Source organism: Stegodyphus dumicola, chromosome X2 (genome assembly GCF_044657685.1).
Source record: "Stegodyphus dumicola isolate Sdum_Otavi_A_Nest chromosome X2, ASM4465768v1".
In the NCBI taxonomy this organism is placed as follows: Eukaryota; Metazoa; Arthropoda; class Arachnida; order Araneae; family Eresidae; genus Stegodyphus; species Stegodyphus dumicola.
The window spans coordinates 56,668,600-56,683,965 of NC_140781.1; the positions used below are offsets into that span (position 1 = coordinate 56,668,600).

Genomic DNA, 15,366 nt, shown 5'->3' on the forward strand with positions numbered 1-15,366 from the left:
CTTCAATTTTGTCAACATTCTCAGCTCTCAAATGTTTCTCACAGTACAGAGGACAGAAATTATCGTTTCCCTTTAATATAGACACTTGTCTTTTCACTGTTTCTATCACAATTGGTGTAGGGCAAACTGGTGTGATTGAAATCTACAGGCCTTGCCTCCTACCAACAGTGCCATTCATTTCTGTATTTTTTAATTTTTTGCAAAAACCTGAGTCCTTAGAATTTCTCGCATAATGTCTAGTGATATAAACTCTAAAATCGCAGATAGATATGCCGTCCTCTTTCCATAAGTATACTGACTTTATTGATATCATTTTTATGTTGAAAACTGGGTAATGTACATTCTCTGTAGAAGTTAAGGAACAGATAGCTTTTTGTCTTCAAAAACAATCAAAGATGGACATTAAAAAACAATCAAGATGGACATTAAAAAATGGCACAAGTTTAGACTGCGCAGTGAATTATTGCATGTTACAAAGTTTGGACATATTTGTTTATCTGAAAACAGGTAAAAAGTTATTTTCAGAAAATACACGATTAATGAGATATGGAGCGAACGCCTTTTTGTTCAAATAAATTAGAAGCATAAATGCAAAATAAATGCTCTTCTTTGAAAGCCAACTTAGTGCTTTCGCTCTATGGTATCATTTTAACTGTTAGATATTTCAATACGAAGTAAAATATGCACATATCATATTCTCATTTGCACTCATTTGGGGATGTCAGAGAGGATGAAAAAACATCTAACGCTTAACACAGATAACGCAATAGGAAAATATTTAAGGTGACTTCATTGAGTTGTCCTGGCGACGACAGAATAACTTAAAAGCAAATAATATTGCTACGCAGAATTCTTAGTAAATTCGAAGAACGTAGCAGATCTGTTAGCATCTGCTCGCCGTCTTTCAAGTCGCCAGCGTGACGAATCTAATTATTATCAAAGAACTATTGTCATAGCTGATATTTCTTTTACATTCGACGTGAGGTACAGCTCGAACCCGCACAAACAAAGTCTTCTTAACATATCTACACAAAGCGAGAAACAATCGAGAATAGCATAATCACATAAGCGAGAAATATTTATGTACTCGAAATATATAATATACAACTATCAAATGCATTCTGTGTACTTGCTCGAAGGCAAACTGGGTCTCTGAAGCATCATACAGATATTCTAACCTTTGCCCCATAAGATTATAAGGTATTTCTCCCGCCTTCTTAGCATGCCTTTGTGGTGTAATGGTCAGCACACTCGGAGCACATTCGAAGGGTCCGAGGTTCGAGTTCCGGCGAGGGCATTGCTCATTTTTTACTTCTTCCGTATAAAAAATACCTAATGTATCAATAGTGGCGCCCGAACTAAAAAAGGTGGTGGATGATGATTCTGCACCACCAGGACTTGGCGATTGGGTCGCCTAATCCCCCAGTCGCCCCATAAAAAGAGCAATATAGAAGGCATTTCTCCCGCCTTCTTAGCATGTCTTCGTGGTGTAATAGTCAGCACACTCGGCGCGTATTTGAGAGGTCCTAGGTTCGAGTCCCGGTGAGGGCATTGCTCATTTTTCATGACTCCTGCTTCCTAAAAATCCTAATGACTCTACAGGATAACGTGGGAGACTGTGTTAATTTCTTACATTTTCAAAGATGCTATTTGCTTGGTATGATTAGTTATTCTGATAAACAACATAACCAGAGTCTGAAAGACACATGTATGCAATTAGTCCATGTCAGAGGAATTACAAACTGAATAAATGGGAAATTAAGAAGAATTTTTATGAAAATATAATATAGAAATGATACTTGCTAAGAATGTGGTTACAGTGTTAATTTATAGTGTAAAAATTATAAAAATAATACATTGTAATATATAACAGCAATTTTTCTTATGAATTAAAACAGAATATAGCGAGAAAAATTAAACTATTGTTTGAACTGAGTGATAAGTTCAAAGAGTCCTTATAAGTTGTAGTACTGCTTTATAATTCTCCTTGGAGTTAGATGGTACGTTATACACCGAAGTCAGAACTCATAGGCACTATGAACAGGGATAAAATCCTATGTCTAAATAGGCAACTAACAAAGAAGTAATTACAGGTGAAAAATATTACAATACTTATTAATGCAGTAGTTAATAGAATTCCTAATTTTTGCTATGTCTTCCCGATTGCCCATACATAGGATGGGGGTTGATGTCGTGTTTCAAAGTTCTTACCCTCTGGTGAAATGTGGGGCTGTAACTCATTTGATATCAGAGATTGGCAGAATGAATGACTGTACAGGAAATCAGACTTATCTCTCATCAGAGTCTTCCAGGATTAATGCTTTTCTAGTTTTTCGTACTCCTAATTTTACTAAGCGCTCATAAGCTAGAAGATCTTCATGTTCCAAAAGTTAACTACAGATAATTTAGAAATAGTCAGTGAAAGGCTTTGTGCACTGCCTTTCCAGTCCTCATGGGGGGATAATTATTAAAGAGTTAATACAGGAACACTGGCTAAGTATAACAGCATTCTCATTTCATTTCCGAATGGTAGCTGTTTCAGTCGGATCTATAACCTCCAGTTTTTTTAACAATCATGTGCGCCTCCTTTCCGTCTGTATAATTAGGGTTCTTTTTTCATATAATAATGAACGATGTTTCAAGTTCATCTCACTCCAATTCATATTCAGTTCGTATGCAAGAAAGGCAGCAAATGCATTCTCATGTTTCAAATAGTAACGCTCGGCAAATGAGACACACTTAGACAGCGTCAAAATCATTCGGCAACTGAAAACTGCTATGACGCATTCCTTTAACACCATGTTACCTACCATATCATACTTATGTTATTCAAGAGCTTCATCCTTTATACTCATCATTATGTATTATCGCTTACTTTCTCCCCGTTTTTTCAAAGTTTTACTTTTCCCTCACAGAAATACAAATACTTATCTCTTTCACTTTACAATGCCGAATATGAGTTGACATCACTGTTTGAGAAATGACTTCGCTGTTCTTTCCATCTAAAAATATTACTATTTGGGAGATAGCTTGTGTAAACATATTATATTATATCAGTTGTATTCTCTTGAGTTATAACTTTTATTTTTTTATTTTTTATCAGTTCAAATGCTGACCTCCTTATTAACATTATATGGAAGGAAAACTTTTACTAAATTATTGTGATTTTTATCAAATTATTTGATTAGAAATTCCCAAATCTGTTCATATTTTCTCCCAATTAATTACTGTCCTCACAATTTCAGCTCTGGTATCATGTCCGTCCACCGGAGATGGACTACCAGTCCGGGCGTCAGTTATCTTCGTGTGGAGATGTCCGGGACCATCCACCTGAGACACTCAAGCTGCATGAAGCAATTACATCGAACGGTGACGTAGATTTTTCGGATATCAACCTCAGCGACATGGATCCCGAAGATATTCGTGTAAGTTAAAACATCTATTCTTTGGTTAACTATTGTCATTCAATTACAGGTATGCCTATCCGGCGAAATAGCAAATACGTAACTGTACACGAGCGACTGATTGTTTCTAATACCTAGAATTACTCAAAGAAATTAATTGTTCTGTAATTTACACAGCCATTAGGTGTTTCGGAGTAGGAAACGTGTCAAATCAGCTATGCTCTTCCCGTAATTCGAATCACGGATCTTCCGACTGCTGACTGCATGTACTACCGCTTTATACCACTACAATATACATAACTTAATGCGACAATCACTTATATTCACTTCCCCTTAAAGCTAACTAAGAAAGGAACGAGACTCAGTCAGACAAATCCAAAATGGTGGCGATTTATCGACCACCACAATTTTAGTTCAGGCACACCTACGAAGACCTTCGGTTTCTCGGAGCGATAAACATGGAAAACCACATGCAATAAATGGTGGATCCGAACGACGGATCTTTAAATGCTTATTAAACACGCTTACAACTTAAACCACTAGAGCCAGCACAGGGAAACGCGATATTTCCTTATTATGTGCAAGTAAAACGTTTTTAATCTAAGTAATATAGTATTTAAAAACAGAAAATCTGAACTTTTAAAGTAATTCTTTTAATTGATAGACATATAAAATATTATAAGCATATACAATATAACAAATGCAAGTTAATTGATTCAACCTCATTTTAAACATGCATTTAAAACACATAAATGCATTTAAAACAAATATTTTATTGCAAGGTATATACTATACAAGGAACGGGAAAGCAACCAAAGAAAATCAACTAGAAATTCCTTTTATATAAATATACTCCTATTTCATACAGAACGTATAATTTCATATCGCTACTTATATAGGCATTCTATTTTTAAATTTTGAAAACATCATAAGCCCCAAACAAAACATTCACTGTCTGGAAAATGCTGTTATTTATTTGCCCCAGTATTTATTTTCTCCATTATTTGCAGAAATGTTGCCAGGCAAGAGAATGTTAAAATATTGCTAGAATCCAACCTACTTCTTCATTTCTGTGACAGAGTTATCGATCTTATTTTGTAAATCTAGTCTTTTTCTGGATTTCTATAATATGCACCGAAAACTGGATTACTTGATTTCGCCGGGGTGTATTCTTATCTACACTCACTTCCAAAAGTTAAGCACGGAGAGGAAAATTTCCGGAAGCCAATCAAAATTGAAGAGGATGCAATTCGCTGCAGAGGTAGATGGAAGTATGCAAATATGTTAGGTAACAGGCAATCGCGCTTTCATGTCAAGAAATATGAAAAAAAAAAAAAAAAAAAAAAAAAGGCAGTCTTATAAGAAGCCAGCTTTATGAAGGGTTACAAAAGTTGATTGTAAGTGCTCATAGAAGGTGTCGTACAATTTGTTTTCAAGACATACGTGTTTGTATGACTTTCAGAAGACGAATGGACGATTCTGAGCGCTGGCATGCTGTGGGGCGCATTGAAGCAGGACAGTCGATCAGAGATGTTGCTTTTCTTCGGCGTTCATCATTCTGTAATTTCGCGTTTATGGAAACAATTCCAAACAACACAGGCAGTTGTCCGAAGGCCCGTAGCCTTTCGCTCAAGGGTTACAACCCCCGCGGAAGATCGATATATTGCTATTGTAGCCAAGCGGAATCGCAGAGCGACCTCCATACGTGTGACATCTGTGGTTACAGCGTCCATTGGTAAGGCGATATCTGCAGCTATTGCACGCCGAAGATAACATATGAGTGGACTGTACGCCCGGGTACCTCGAGGTTGTGTTTCTCTATTCGTCCAATCAAGAGAAGAACGATTACAGTGGTGCCGGGACAATGCCAATTAATTGGAATGTGTCTGACTGGGGCAATGTCATGTTTACTGATGAGTCAAGATTTGCTCTGGAGCCAGATGACAAGCGTATAAGGATACGGCGTGAACAACGAACACGCAGTCAGTCCCAAAACATCACCGAACATCACGCATTCCGAGGCGGAAGCATTATAGTGTGGCCAGGGATTTCATTAAGATACCGCACCGACCTGCACATCTTTAAACGGGGTTCTTTGACGGCTGTCCGGTATCGAGATGAAGTCCTAGAGCCCATTGTGAGATTGTACGCTGCAGCAATTGGCCCTACTTTTGTTTTAATCGACGATAACGCACGTCCTCATAGAGCTAACATCGTAGATGACTACCAGAAGAATGAAGGGATTGCGCGTATGGCGTGACCAGCATATTCGCCCGACCTTAATCCCATTGAGAATGTTTGGGATGCTCTCGGCCGTGCTGTATCTTCACGTTTTCCACCTCTAGCCACTCTTATTGAGCTGGAAACTGCTCAAGACGAATGTCGATTGCTTAATTCTGCGGTGGTTGACCACCTAACTGAAAGCATGGTCACAAGGTGTAAACTTTGTATACAGATGAGGGAGGATCACATACCCTATTAATGTCGTTTTTTTCATTTTATGCTGTTTATGTTCACTTTGTACATAATTCTGTTTAAGTCTCCAGTATGTCATTATCTGATAACTTACAAAAATTTAATATTTTTTTTTCATATCTGTATATAATTATTGATTTTATTTTATGCATAAAATATATATGCTACTTTCCTGCCGAATTTTGTATCAATCTAAGCAATGTTGTTCTTTTTTCTTTTTTTTTTCATTTTACATCTTTGTGCTTAACTTTTGAAAGTGAGTGTATATATATATATATACACTCACTTTCAAAAGTACTGTATATGTATATATATATATATATATATATATATATACAGTAGTACCTCTCAATAAGGGACACTCACCAGACCAGGTATCTTGTCCCTTAAATAGATATGACCCTTCTTCAGAAGGTACATGATAAAACTGTAATTTAATTAGAAATTCAAGCTTTAAATAAGTAACATAATCTGTTTTCGTAAAGTCCAGACTGCTGTTCTCTGCTTTTGTTCGCTTTATTTATGCATGTAATTTTTAATGTTTATTTATACATGTAACCTTTAATGTTCTAGTTAACTTACTTCTGTAAGCCCCGTGTTGTACATATGTGGTGCACGGGGAATCTGTATGTTCTCAAAGAAAAAAAAAATAAGTAACATAATCACAGGTATTTATTTGAATCTGAAATTAATGAAAAATGAAAATTCTTAATTAAAAAGTTTAATTATTGCAACAATGTATGAAATGAGCAATAGAGTTTTGTACTTAAATAATCGGTTACACGGGTTTGTTTGAAAGTCTGTAAATTTCAAGCATTTATTTTTCTGTGCGGATATTAAAGTCACTGATGATTTCAAGTCTTTCACTTTCACCAATAGCAATCATGAAATCTTTTTATTGAGAGATGTATTTTAAGGCATCTTTTATGTCCCATTTTTGGTCTGGCTTTTCTTCGTTTTCCTCATTGCTTTTCAAGCTAATTTCATTAAGGTTCACATCATGAACTGCAGTTGTAATGAAAGATTTTATGTGTTCATTGGTGTCTTCAATACGTAAGTGTTCATCGAATTCTAAATACTCTTTCATTTGAGTACTGCCATTGAGTTTGTAAATTTCAAACAATTCGGTTTTCATCAGCAGTATTTTCACTGAGGGCACTCGAAATTGGAATTTCAAATCCTGTTTCCTAAAACAGTGCTGAACACAACTTCGTGATACGGATTTAATTTGTTATTCACTGAAAGGCACTCAATACATTGACACGTTTCGCAAGCTGATCGCTGTTTTCGCAAGCAGCTTGACAATGAACATGCCGTAAAACAGTTTTCTGTAATAAACCTTGAAGCTTCTAATAATAACTTTGACCAAAGGCTGTAATACTGATGTTGCATTAGGTGTGAAAAAAACTAATTTCACTGATTTCAGTTTTGCATTTGGTGGATGAGCTGGCGAATTGTCAAGAAATGGCAGAATCTTTCTATTTTTAGACATTGTTTTTATCAAGTGCTATCAACCATTTTAACATTATGCTTTGCTTCATCCGTCATTTTTCATGGATGCTAATGGACAGAAAATTTTGGATTGATGTATTTGAAGCATCTTAGTTTTTTGGCTTTTCAATTACAAGTGGTTGCTCAAAATTTCTTTTCATGTTACAACAAAGTAACACAATGAGACGTTCTTTGGAGCTTTTCCCACCAGAGCACTTTTCTCTTTTGAAGTATAGAGTTTTATATGGCAAAATTTGATAAAAGAATCCAATTTCATTTGTAGTGCAGATGTTTTTCAGCCTCACATTCTTCACAAATTTCATTTAGGTTTTTATATCCAGTCTGTTACATGTTGCACGTCTACTGATTGTTCTTCACCACAAAAACCGACGCAGAGAAATATGTGAAGCTACTGGCTAGGACCTGTATCTAGGCAGTCTCGACCACGGGGGTATAATACCATTGAGCTTGGCGGTTCTCCGTGAGCTGTGGGCGTTCGTGTGTACAACCGTCCTTGTTTATTCGAGTGGCCCATGGCATGAGGTGGAGTAAGCCCCGTGTTAAAGCCCGTGCGGCCTTCGTAGTACTGGCCACATAGTACTTCGTAGTACTCCCGAGTAGTACTGGCAGGTAGCATTTCTAACGATCAGTCAAATCTCCAGGCGTGCATGCTCCCAGGCGGTAGCAGTAGATTCCAGAGAGCTCTTTTCAATGTCTGCTTCCTCGGCTTGGGACCCCGAGCGGTAACTTAATGGTATGTTCTTTTTCCTCTCTTAAGGGCACTTAAGGGGGATGAGTGGACGATTCGCCTCCCGCCTAATACGGAGGGTTTTCAAGCGGGCAACAGTCCGTGTAGAGTGATAATGTGATACTTTGGCGGAACACGTAATAGTTTCAATACTTCACCATAAATAGCCTTAAAAGTAATGTTAAATCTTTGTTTAAATTTTTTTAACGAACGATTTTATTCTTTGAAGTTCTATAATCTCGGACTTTCCACAACTTCTTTTGCCTTTGTCTTGTAATAAGACTTCAGTTACAGAAATATTGTTTCTTCTTACAAATAAAAAAAAAGTTGAACACTAATGTATCAATTTCATAGGCTCCAAGTTTTCTTAATTTTACAGTCTTGGAATGTTCACTTGAATTAGTAATACATAGTAATTTTATTTTTTCTCTATCCTTTCGCACATGAATTTGGCACTTGGCTTTTACTTACTCCAAATTTCTACCCTAAATCTCTCAAATTAAGCTTTTCAGTTTCTGCTACATGAATTAAATCAACTTTTTGTTTAATGTTAAGCTTTTCATCTTTGAGCCATGATAAATAACATATGTAAAAATAACAAGTACAAATCTACACATCTTTTACTTCCTAGTCCTAGTAAGAAATAAGAATGGTAAAAGTTCCCACTCTGTTCACATTGTGAGATCCCTGTCCTTGGCAGGTGGTCCAACACCACCATTTTCTTTCCCATTGGTCCTTGTCTTTGATTGATGTACAACTTGCTAACACTCTTTTCTTCCCTCTACTGAGAACTCGAGCAACAATAACTTGATTTTGAATTTTGTGAATGAGAAACATCCCTTTCATATTACCACAGCTTGCTGCTTCCCAATGTATTGATCCCTTTTTCCGAGCTGAAAAGCGGTTTTCAAAAGAGAAGGATTAACGTTTCACTATATTATTCCTGTGTCACAAAAGTATCTTTCACTGAGCACAAACCTGCCTTTGAGACCTCAAAATTTACTGACAAAGTGTATTTCTATTTTATTAATTTCCTTACTTCTATTGAAACTGGTTTTCAGTGTCCTTTAATAAGAGGTAAATACATTAAGGTCTCTATTCAAAAGGACCGGGACCAGCATAACTGTCCCTTAAATAGAGATGTCCCCTGTTTTAGATGTGTCCCTTGCTCAGAGGTGTCCCTTACAGGAGGTACTATTCTCTCTCTCTCTATATATAGATAGATACATATATATATACAACGTTTGAAACCGGCAATTGTACTTATAGATATAGGGAAAGGTAATACAAACGGAAAGGGCAATACTAGTTTATTTGGCACTTCAGTGTTTTGTAAATTAAATACGATATTTAGGTTGCCTTTTTAAAAATAATTATTTTTGTTTCAGTTTGAGCTGCGACGCGTTTACACGCAACTTCAAATTCTGAGGAACATCACAATGAGGAAAGGAAATCCACACATCTCACGACGCCGGGGTGGTAGAAAAGGCACGCATCGTCGATTCTCATTGCAGCCCTTCCACCATCGCCACAAGCATTACCACGATCATGAAGTAACTGAGATTTCTAAAACACCAGAAGAATCCACTGCTAGTGCTGATGGAACTATGGTTGCTGCAAGCGATAACGCATCTACTCGTCAAAGTGATGATCATAATAATTCGGGAACTCCAACTGTTACTTTCAAAGATGGTCCCAAGTGATCAAAGAACTAGATCTTGCTTGTTGGCATGCCCCAACATGGTCATTTAGTGAGATCTATTTAAGATCTTGACGTTAAGTCATAAATGTGGTATGTATGTCGGGATCTTCAAAGCTCAATTGTTTATTCGCTAGCCTTGTTGTATAAAAATGGGCAGTGACTAGATGTTCGTAATTATGTATTGTAAATGCTTAACAGCTGCTTTTAGAGCCGTGAGCAAATTTTTTAAATGTACATACAGATGACAAACACCGCTATGCTTAATTTTCTTTTTTCAAAACTGCCAATCTAACCAGTTTTTAATATTTAAATTATTTAATTGAATCAAACGGAGATGAAAGACTTAGAAATTTTAATCAGATTTGACTTCTAGTGTTGAACCGTTATAACTAGTATTCAATTACAAATTAAGCGAAAGGAATTATAAGTGATTTGCTGAAGGTTTCCGATCTGCGTTGTTTTCAAGAACACAAACTGTCTCCGAAAATGCGGGAAAACAAATACAAAAAGCGTTTTGGCATAAATATCAGAATAATGTTTTTCCTCGAGTCAGTAATCTAAAAATAAGCATTTTCATTAATGCAATGTATATAGAGAATTCATGAAATCGTTTTCGCAAGTGTTTTCAGTTACACAAATTTTACACAATTAGCAGTTAAATCAGCAATATGACAGAGAAATTATAAATGTAAAATAAAATAATTAGCGAATTATTGTTTAAATAGTATAGTGCTAGCAAAATGTTTGCAGTAGATCTACGTTATTTGAAATTCTATTTTCTAAGTAACTTGCAGATCAAATATTTAGCATTTCAAATATTAAATTTTGCAGAATACGAGATTTTTACGTCTGAATAATAAAGCCAAACATCTAAAGCAATATATGCAGTGAAATTGTAAGAGGATCTTGCTAATTATAGTCTGAAGTCTTGATCGGAATTTTCTTGCCAATTGTACCGAAATTCGTTATAATGTTATTTTTTTATTTTATTTCTTTAGACCTAAATTTCACATAATACTGAGGTCTTGACGGCAAATAATTTCTTGCGTGTGTATCATGGCAAATAATCTTGTAAGTGTATTTTGGCAAATTTTGTATGTGTATTATGGCAGATAATTTCATGCGTGTGCATTACGGCAGATAAGTTCTTGCGAACGTATCATGGCAAATAATCTCTTGTGAGTGTTTATAGTGGAGATTTGGATATTTTATAGTTATTTATAAAATATCAAGATGCCATTCCATTGTAACGTTTCTATTCAACATTTTGTTCGTTGTGTGATAATATATGTTTGTAAACATTCAATGTTTAGCGTTGTTTAAACTTCAGAATGGTGTTTTAATGATGAAGTGCGGCAGGAAGCTGAAACACTGATGGACACTTTTCCCGCAGGAAGGGGGATAAATTTGTTGGAACAGAAAATAGGATAAAATAAAAGAGAGAACCCGTATGAAGCGTAAAAGAAGTAAATATTTCCACCTCATTTTTATCTACTTTCCCTTGTTCAGTAGTCACGTATAATTAATGTATATATTTCGTTAACTTGAAAACTAGTCTCTTGTAGTCATATATATGTATAATTATCTCGAACAGTAGTCATAACATATATTTAATTTTTTCTTCCTTCCAAAATACTCTTGAATAAAAATTAATAAATTAGTTTTAAGCTTTAAAAAAGATTCTCGCGAAGTTGTAATTAATGTAACCTTTATATATTGACATTTAGAGTCTTCCTATGGTGTAATAATTAATTAAGCCATATAATACCTCCCACTAAAAATCCCTAGGGCTAATAAATGCATTTCAGTAGGAGTAGCTATGGAGAGTAAGATGATGAATGTGTTACTTATTTCTTCAGCTTTAAAAGGACTTCAGTAGATAATAAAGGATATGTGGGAAATATTATATGATAAACTTGAGTTTTTAAAGAAATTCTTTTTCCTTACGATTTCTGACCAAATAATTTACATCTTCAACTTTATTTCAAAATTCTGAGAGAGAATGATTTATGATTAAGGCTGAAATCAGTTTCGAGGTTTCTCCGTTAAGGTAAAAAAACATAGCCTATATACTTTTTACTTTTTCTTCAACTTTCAGTTTCTTTTTTTTTTCCAATACTTTCTTATGTAATAATGAAACGGAAAGAAAACTGAAGGGCCACTAAAATAAAATCTAAGAATTAGGATGTGTACAATTACAGCATTTATTGATTATTAAGAATCTTGAAATTCCAGATAAAAATAAAACATGCTAACTTAAGCTTAGATAAACAGTGGCTTTAAACATTTTATTGGCGTTAATTTAGCATAAAAAATGTTAGATTTTTGTACTAAAAAGGGCCCAAGTTTTCCAGTTGAAACACGTCTAACCGTTTTTATGTATAATTGAATGCCAATATGAAGTTAAAAATCAAAGTTTATCAGCCAGCATGCATGTGTTTTTTGCCAAGAATACCAAAGTTTAGATAAAAATATTATCTTTATTTTGTATATTAAACAATCGAATCACTTTTAATCATTCTATCATTTCTTTATAGCTCTCATTAGAAATTCCTCAAGCAGTTTATTGAGGACTAGAATTACTGTTAAGCATTGCTTGTTTTAACAAATTGCAAATGTCAATCTTGTACCACCAAAATGAATAAATGTAAGTTTATATTGTTATTTATGAATACAGGTGTTTTTCTTTCTTTAATGTGTCAAATATGCTGTCTAATGGAATGACTATCTCATTGTTTGATATCAGTCACACAGATATCTTAAATACACGCGGCATACTCATTCCTTTTATTTTGGATAGCTTTTGGAAGATGAAAATAGATATGATAGATCGATAGAAATTGCGGCAAATAAAAATCGACTCTGTAACTAAAAAATTATAGAAAGATTATTTAATTAAGCAATTCTCTTAAAAACTCAGATATGTACCATGAATAATACATTTAACGAAATTAATATGTTGCAAATGACACAACACATAGAAAAAGTTTAATATTCGTATTTAAAAAAGTACTTTCTGAGCATTAAAGAACAGTTCTATACGCATATTTTATTTCACGTGAGTTAACATATTGGACTTCAACTATTAATTCAATGAATAATAATGAGTCACCGACAAAGTAAAACCGTAGTAAAATATTCCGGTATCTATATATAAGAATGTAAAGAAAGTTAAATATAACTTAATTGCCTATTGTAATAAATTAGGAAGAACCTGAAGAAGACAATAGGTATAAAACGTTGCTTTGGAGTCACAGGGAGTTGGGAGCAGAGGGGGCGAAGCCTCCCAAGGCGCTTACGAGGGGAGGGGAATTTACGGAGTAGCGCGTGCGGGTTGCTACGTCACCAACCCCAGACGCCTCGCATCCTGTTCGTGACGTCATCCCGGATTATCTTGCTATTGCTACATCAGCCGCATGTTTCATCCTGTTTGTGTTGTAATCCTGTTTCACGTCCAAGCTTATCTATTAACGCAAATCCGCCACGTGATTGCAACTTCTGATACATGCTAGAAGTTTCTAGTACATTCCTTTTAGTTCAGCAGCGTCCGCTAGAGGGCAGTAGTCTTACCCATAGTGCATTCTGATTGGTACTCATGGATCCTGGCCAAGTTATTAACCCTTATTTTTAATTGATTATATTATTTGACTTTATAGTAGTATTTAATGAAAAAAGTTGATGTATTTGTTCATCTGTGCCATGGGAAACGTGGATGATATCACAAAGCCATGCTTTTGTCTTATGAATCCTGATATTTGACCGTGTCTGTCCTCTTCGTCCAACTGACCTTGTACAGCGGAAATCACCATGAGGAGATGAGGCGCATAGGCAATTCTGTTCCAACTTGCTCAGACCTTTGTACATCCTCGATAATGAATGAATTCATAAGTTTAAATTTATTTTGTTTCTATTTTAGGTTACGGTATTTTAAATTTCTCTTTTCTCATTTCTTTACCTTACAAACATAATTTACGTAATTTTCTTTTCTTCTCGCCGTTAAATTAAATTTACTAATTTTCACACCATATTTTTTATATAAAATCATAAGATTTTCTTTTTTTCCACATTTTTAAGTTTTACATTCCTTTCCCCTACGTTTAACTTACAAAAGTAATAGATTTTATAAAAGTAATACGTTTTTCGCAATTTTAATTTTTTTCTTTTTTTATTTTACAAAAGCTTTTTTTTCCTTCAGTTTAATCTTTCCTTTCCGTGTTTTACATTTTTCACTTTATTCGTTTTACAAAAGTTGTACTTATTTTCGTACATTTTTTTTTTTTCTATTTTTTACGAATTCAGTCTTTTTTCCCTTCCTATATTTTACTTCAAGAGTAATTTTAATTTTTTTTTTTTTTTTTTTTTTTAATAAAAGTTTTTTTTTTTTTTTTATTTTTTATTTTTTTATTTTTTATTTTTATTTATTTTTTTTTTAATTCTTTATTCTTTGAAGAGTTTTTCTTCTTTCATTTCTTTTTTCTTTCTTTTATTTTCCTCTTAAGATTTTTCTTAACGTTTTCCTTGTTTTAAATACTTATTGATGTTACACCTCCATTTCTCGAAACGTACAGTTACATATATATTTCTCGATCTGTGAAACTTAAGCTGGAACTAACACGCATATAATTTCCCTCTAGAGGCTTTCATGGACAATATTTTCTCTAAATTTAAAACAATAAGTACGATGTTCATTCCATATAGCTTAATTGGCATATTATATTTCTTATATTTTTCCGATACTAATACTTAAGATACGCAAAACTTTCTCTTCTAATGTATTACACCATACTACTAACACCTTAACGGATAATACTCCGAACTTTCTCTTCTAATGTATCCTACCAACTTTTTGAAACACTATACAAAATGTCGCGGATTCTATTTTACACATCTCACTTTTATTCAAAGGGTTCATGAAATGTGTCAAACAAATGTAAATTTTAATCTTTCTATTTTCCAGTTAGATATTTTGCCTTACATTTAACCTTTATCATGTTTTGAAAACATATCCCTGTTAATATTTCTGATTCTTTTTTCCCTAAAAATAAATACAGACTTATACGGATTTTTTAAAGGTCTACTGACTTTGAATTAAACCTTATAATTCAGAAATAATAAATTTTCATGATATAAAATCTACTTGAACTAATATATGGACATCTCTAGCCAGTTTAGTTCAAATACGTACGAAAAAAAATGAAATTTCTTATTATTGTCTACCCCGTCTAATACGTACCAACAGCATTTCATTTCTTAATTTTTTACACTGAAGACATTTACATGAATATATTCAGAACACTCCTTTTTATTGAGCAGGAGGATTCATATATATTACTAACACAGATTGACTCTGAAATATTTTACAAAATTATCTTGGATTTTCTTGTAGACATCGTATTTAAATCACCGAACACACGCTAAATCTTGATTTCTGTCATGTCAAAACGTCACCCGGATTCTTAATGTGATCCCACCATTTACCGCAGACCTTCATAAACACTGCTTTATATGAACGTAACACAGCCTTAATTGTTTAACAAGCTATAGAA

General features: G+C 34.2%; 1 protein-coding gene across 2 annotated transcripts in view; it reads left to right on the top strand.

Annotated features, from left to right (window-relative positions):
* LOC118194612 (metabotropic glycine receptor-like) overlaps nucleotides 1–12,484 on the top strand; it is an 83,029-nt gene extending 70,545 nt beyond the window's left edge. For both annotated transcript variants that reach the window (XM_085808880.1, XM_035365787.2), the window contains 2 exons: nucleotides 3,246–3,425; nucleotides 9,507–12,484. In XM_085808880.1, the coding sequence (XP_085665006.1) occupies nucleotides 3,246–3,425; nucleotides 9,507–9,821 (495 nt within the window). In that variant the 3' untranslated portion in view covers nucleotides 9,822–12,484. The remainder of the gene's footprint in view (nucleotides 1–3,245; nucleotides 3,426–9,506) is intronic.
* The last annotated feature ends 2,882 nt before the right edge of the window (nucleotides 12,485–15,366 follow it).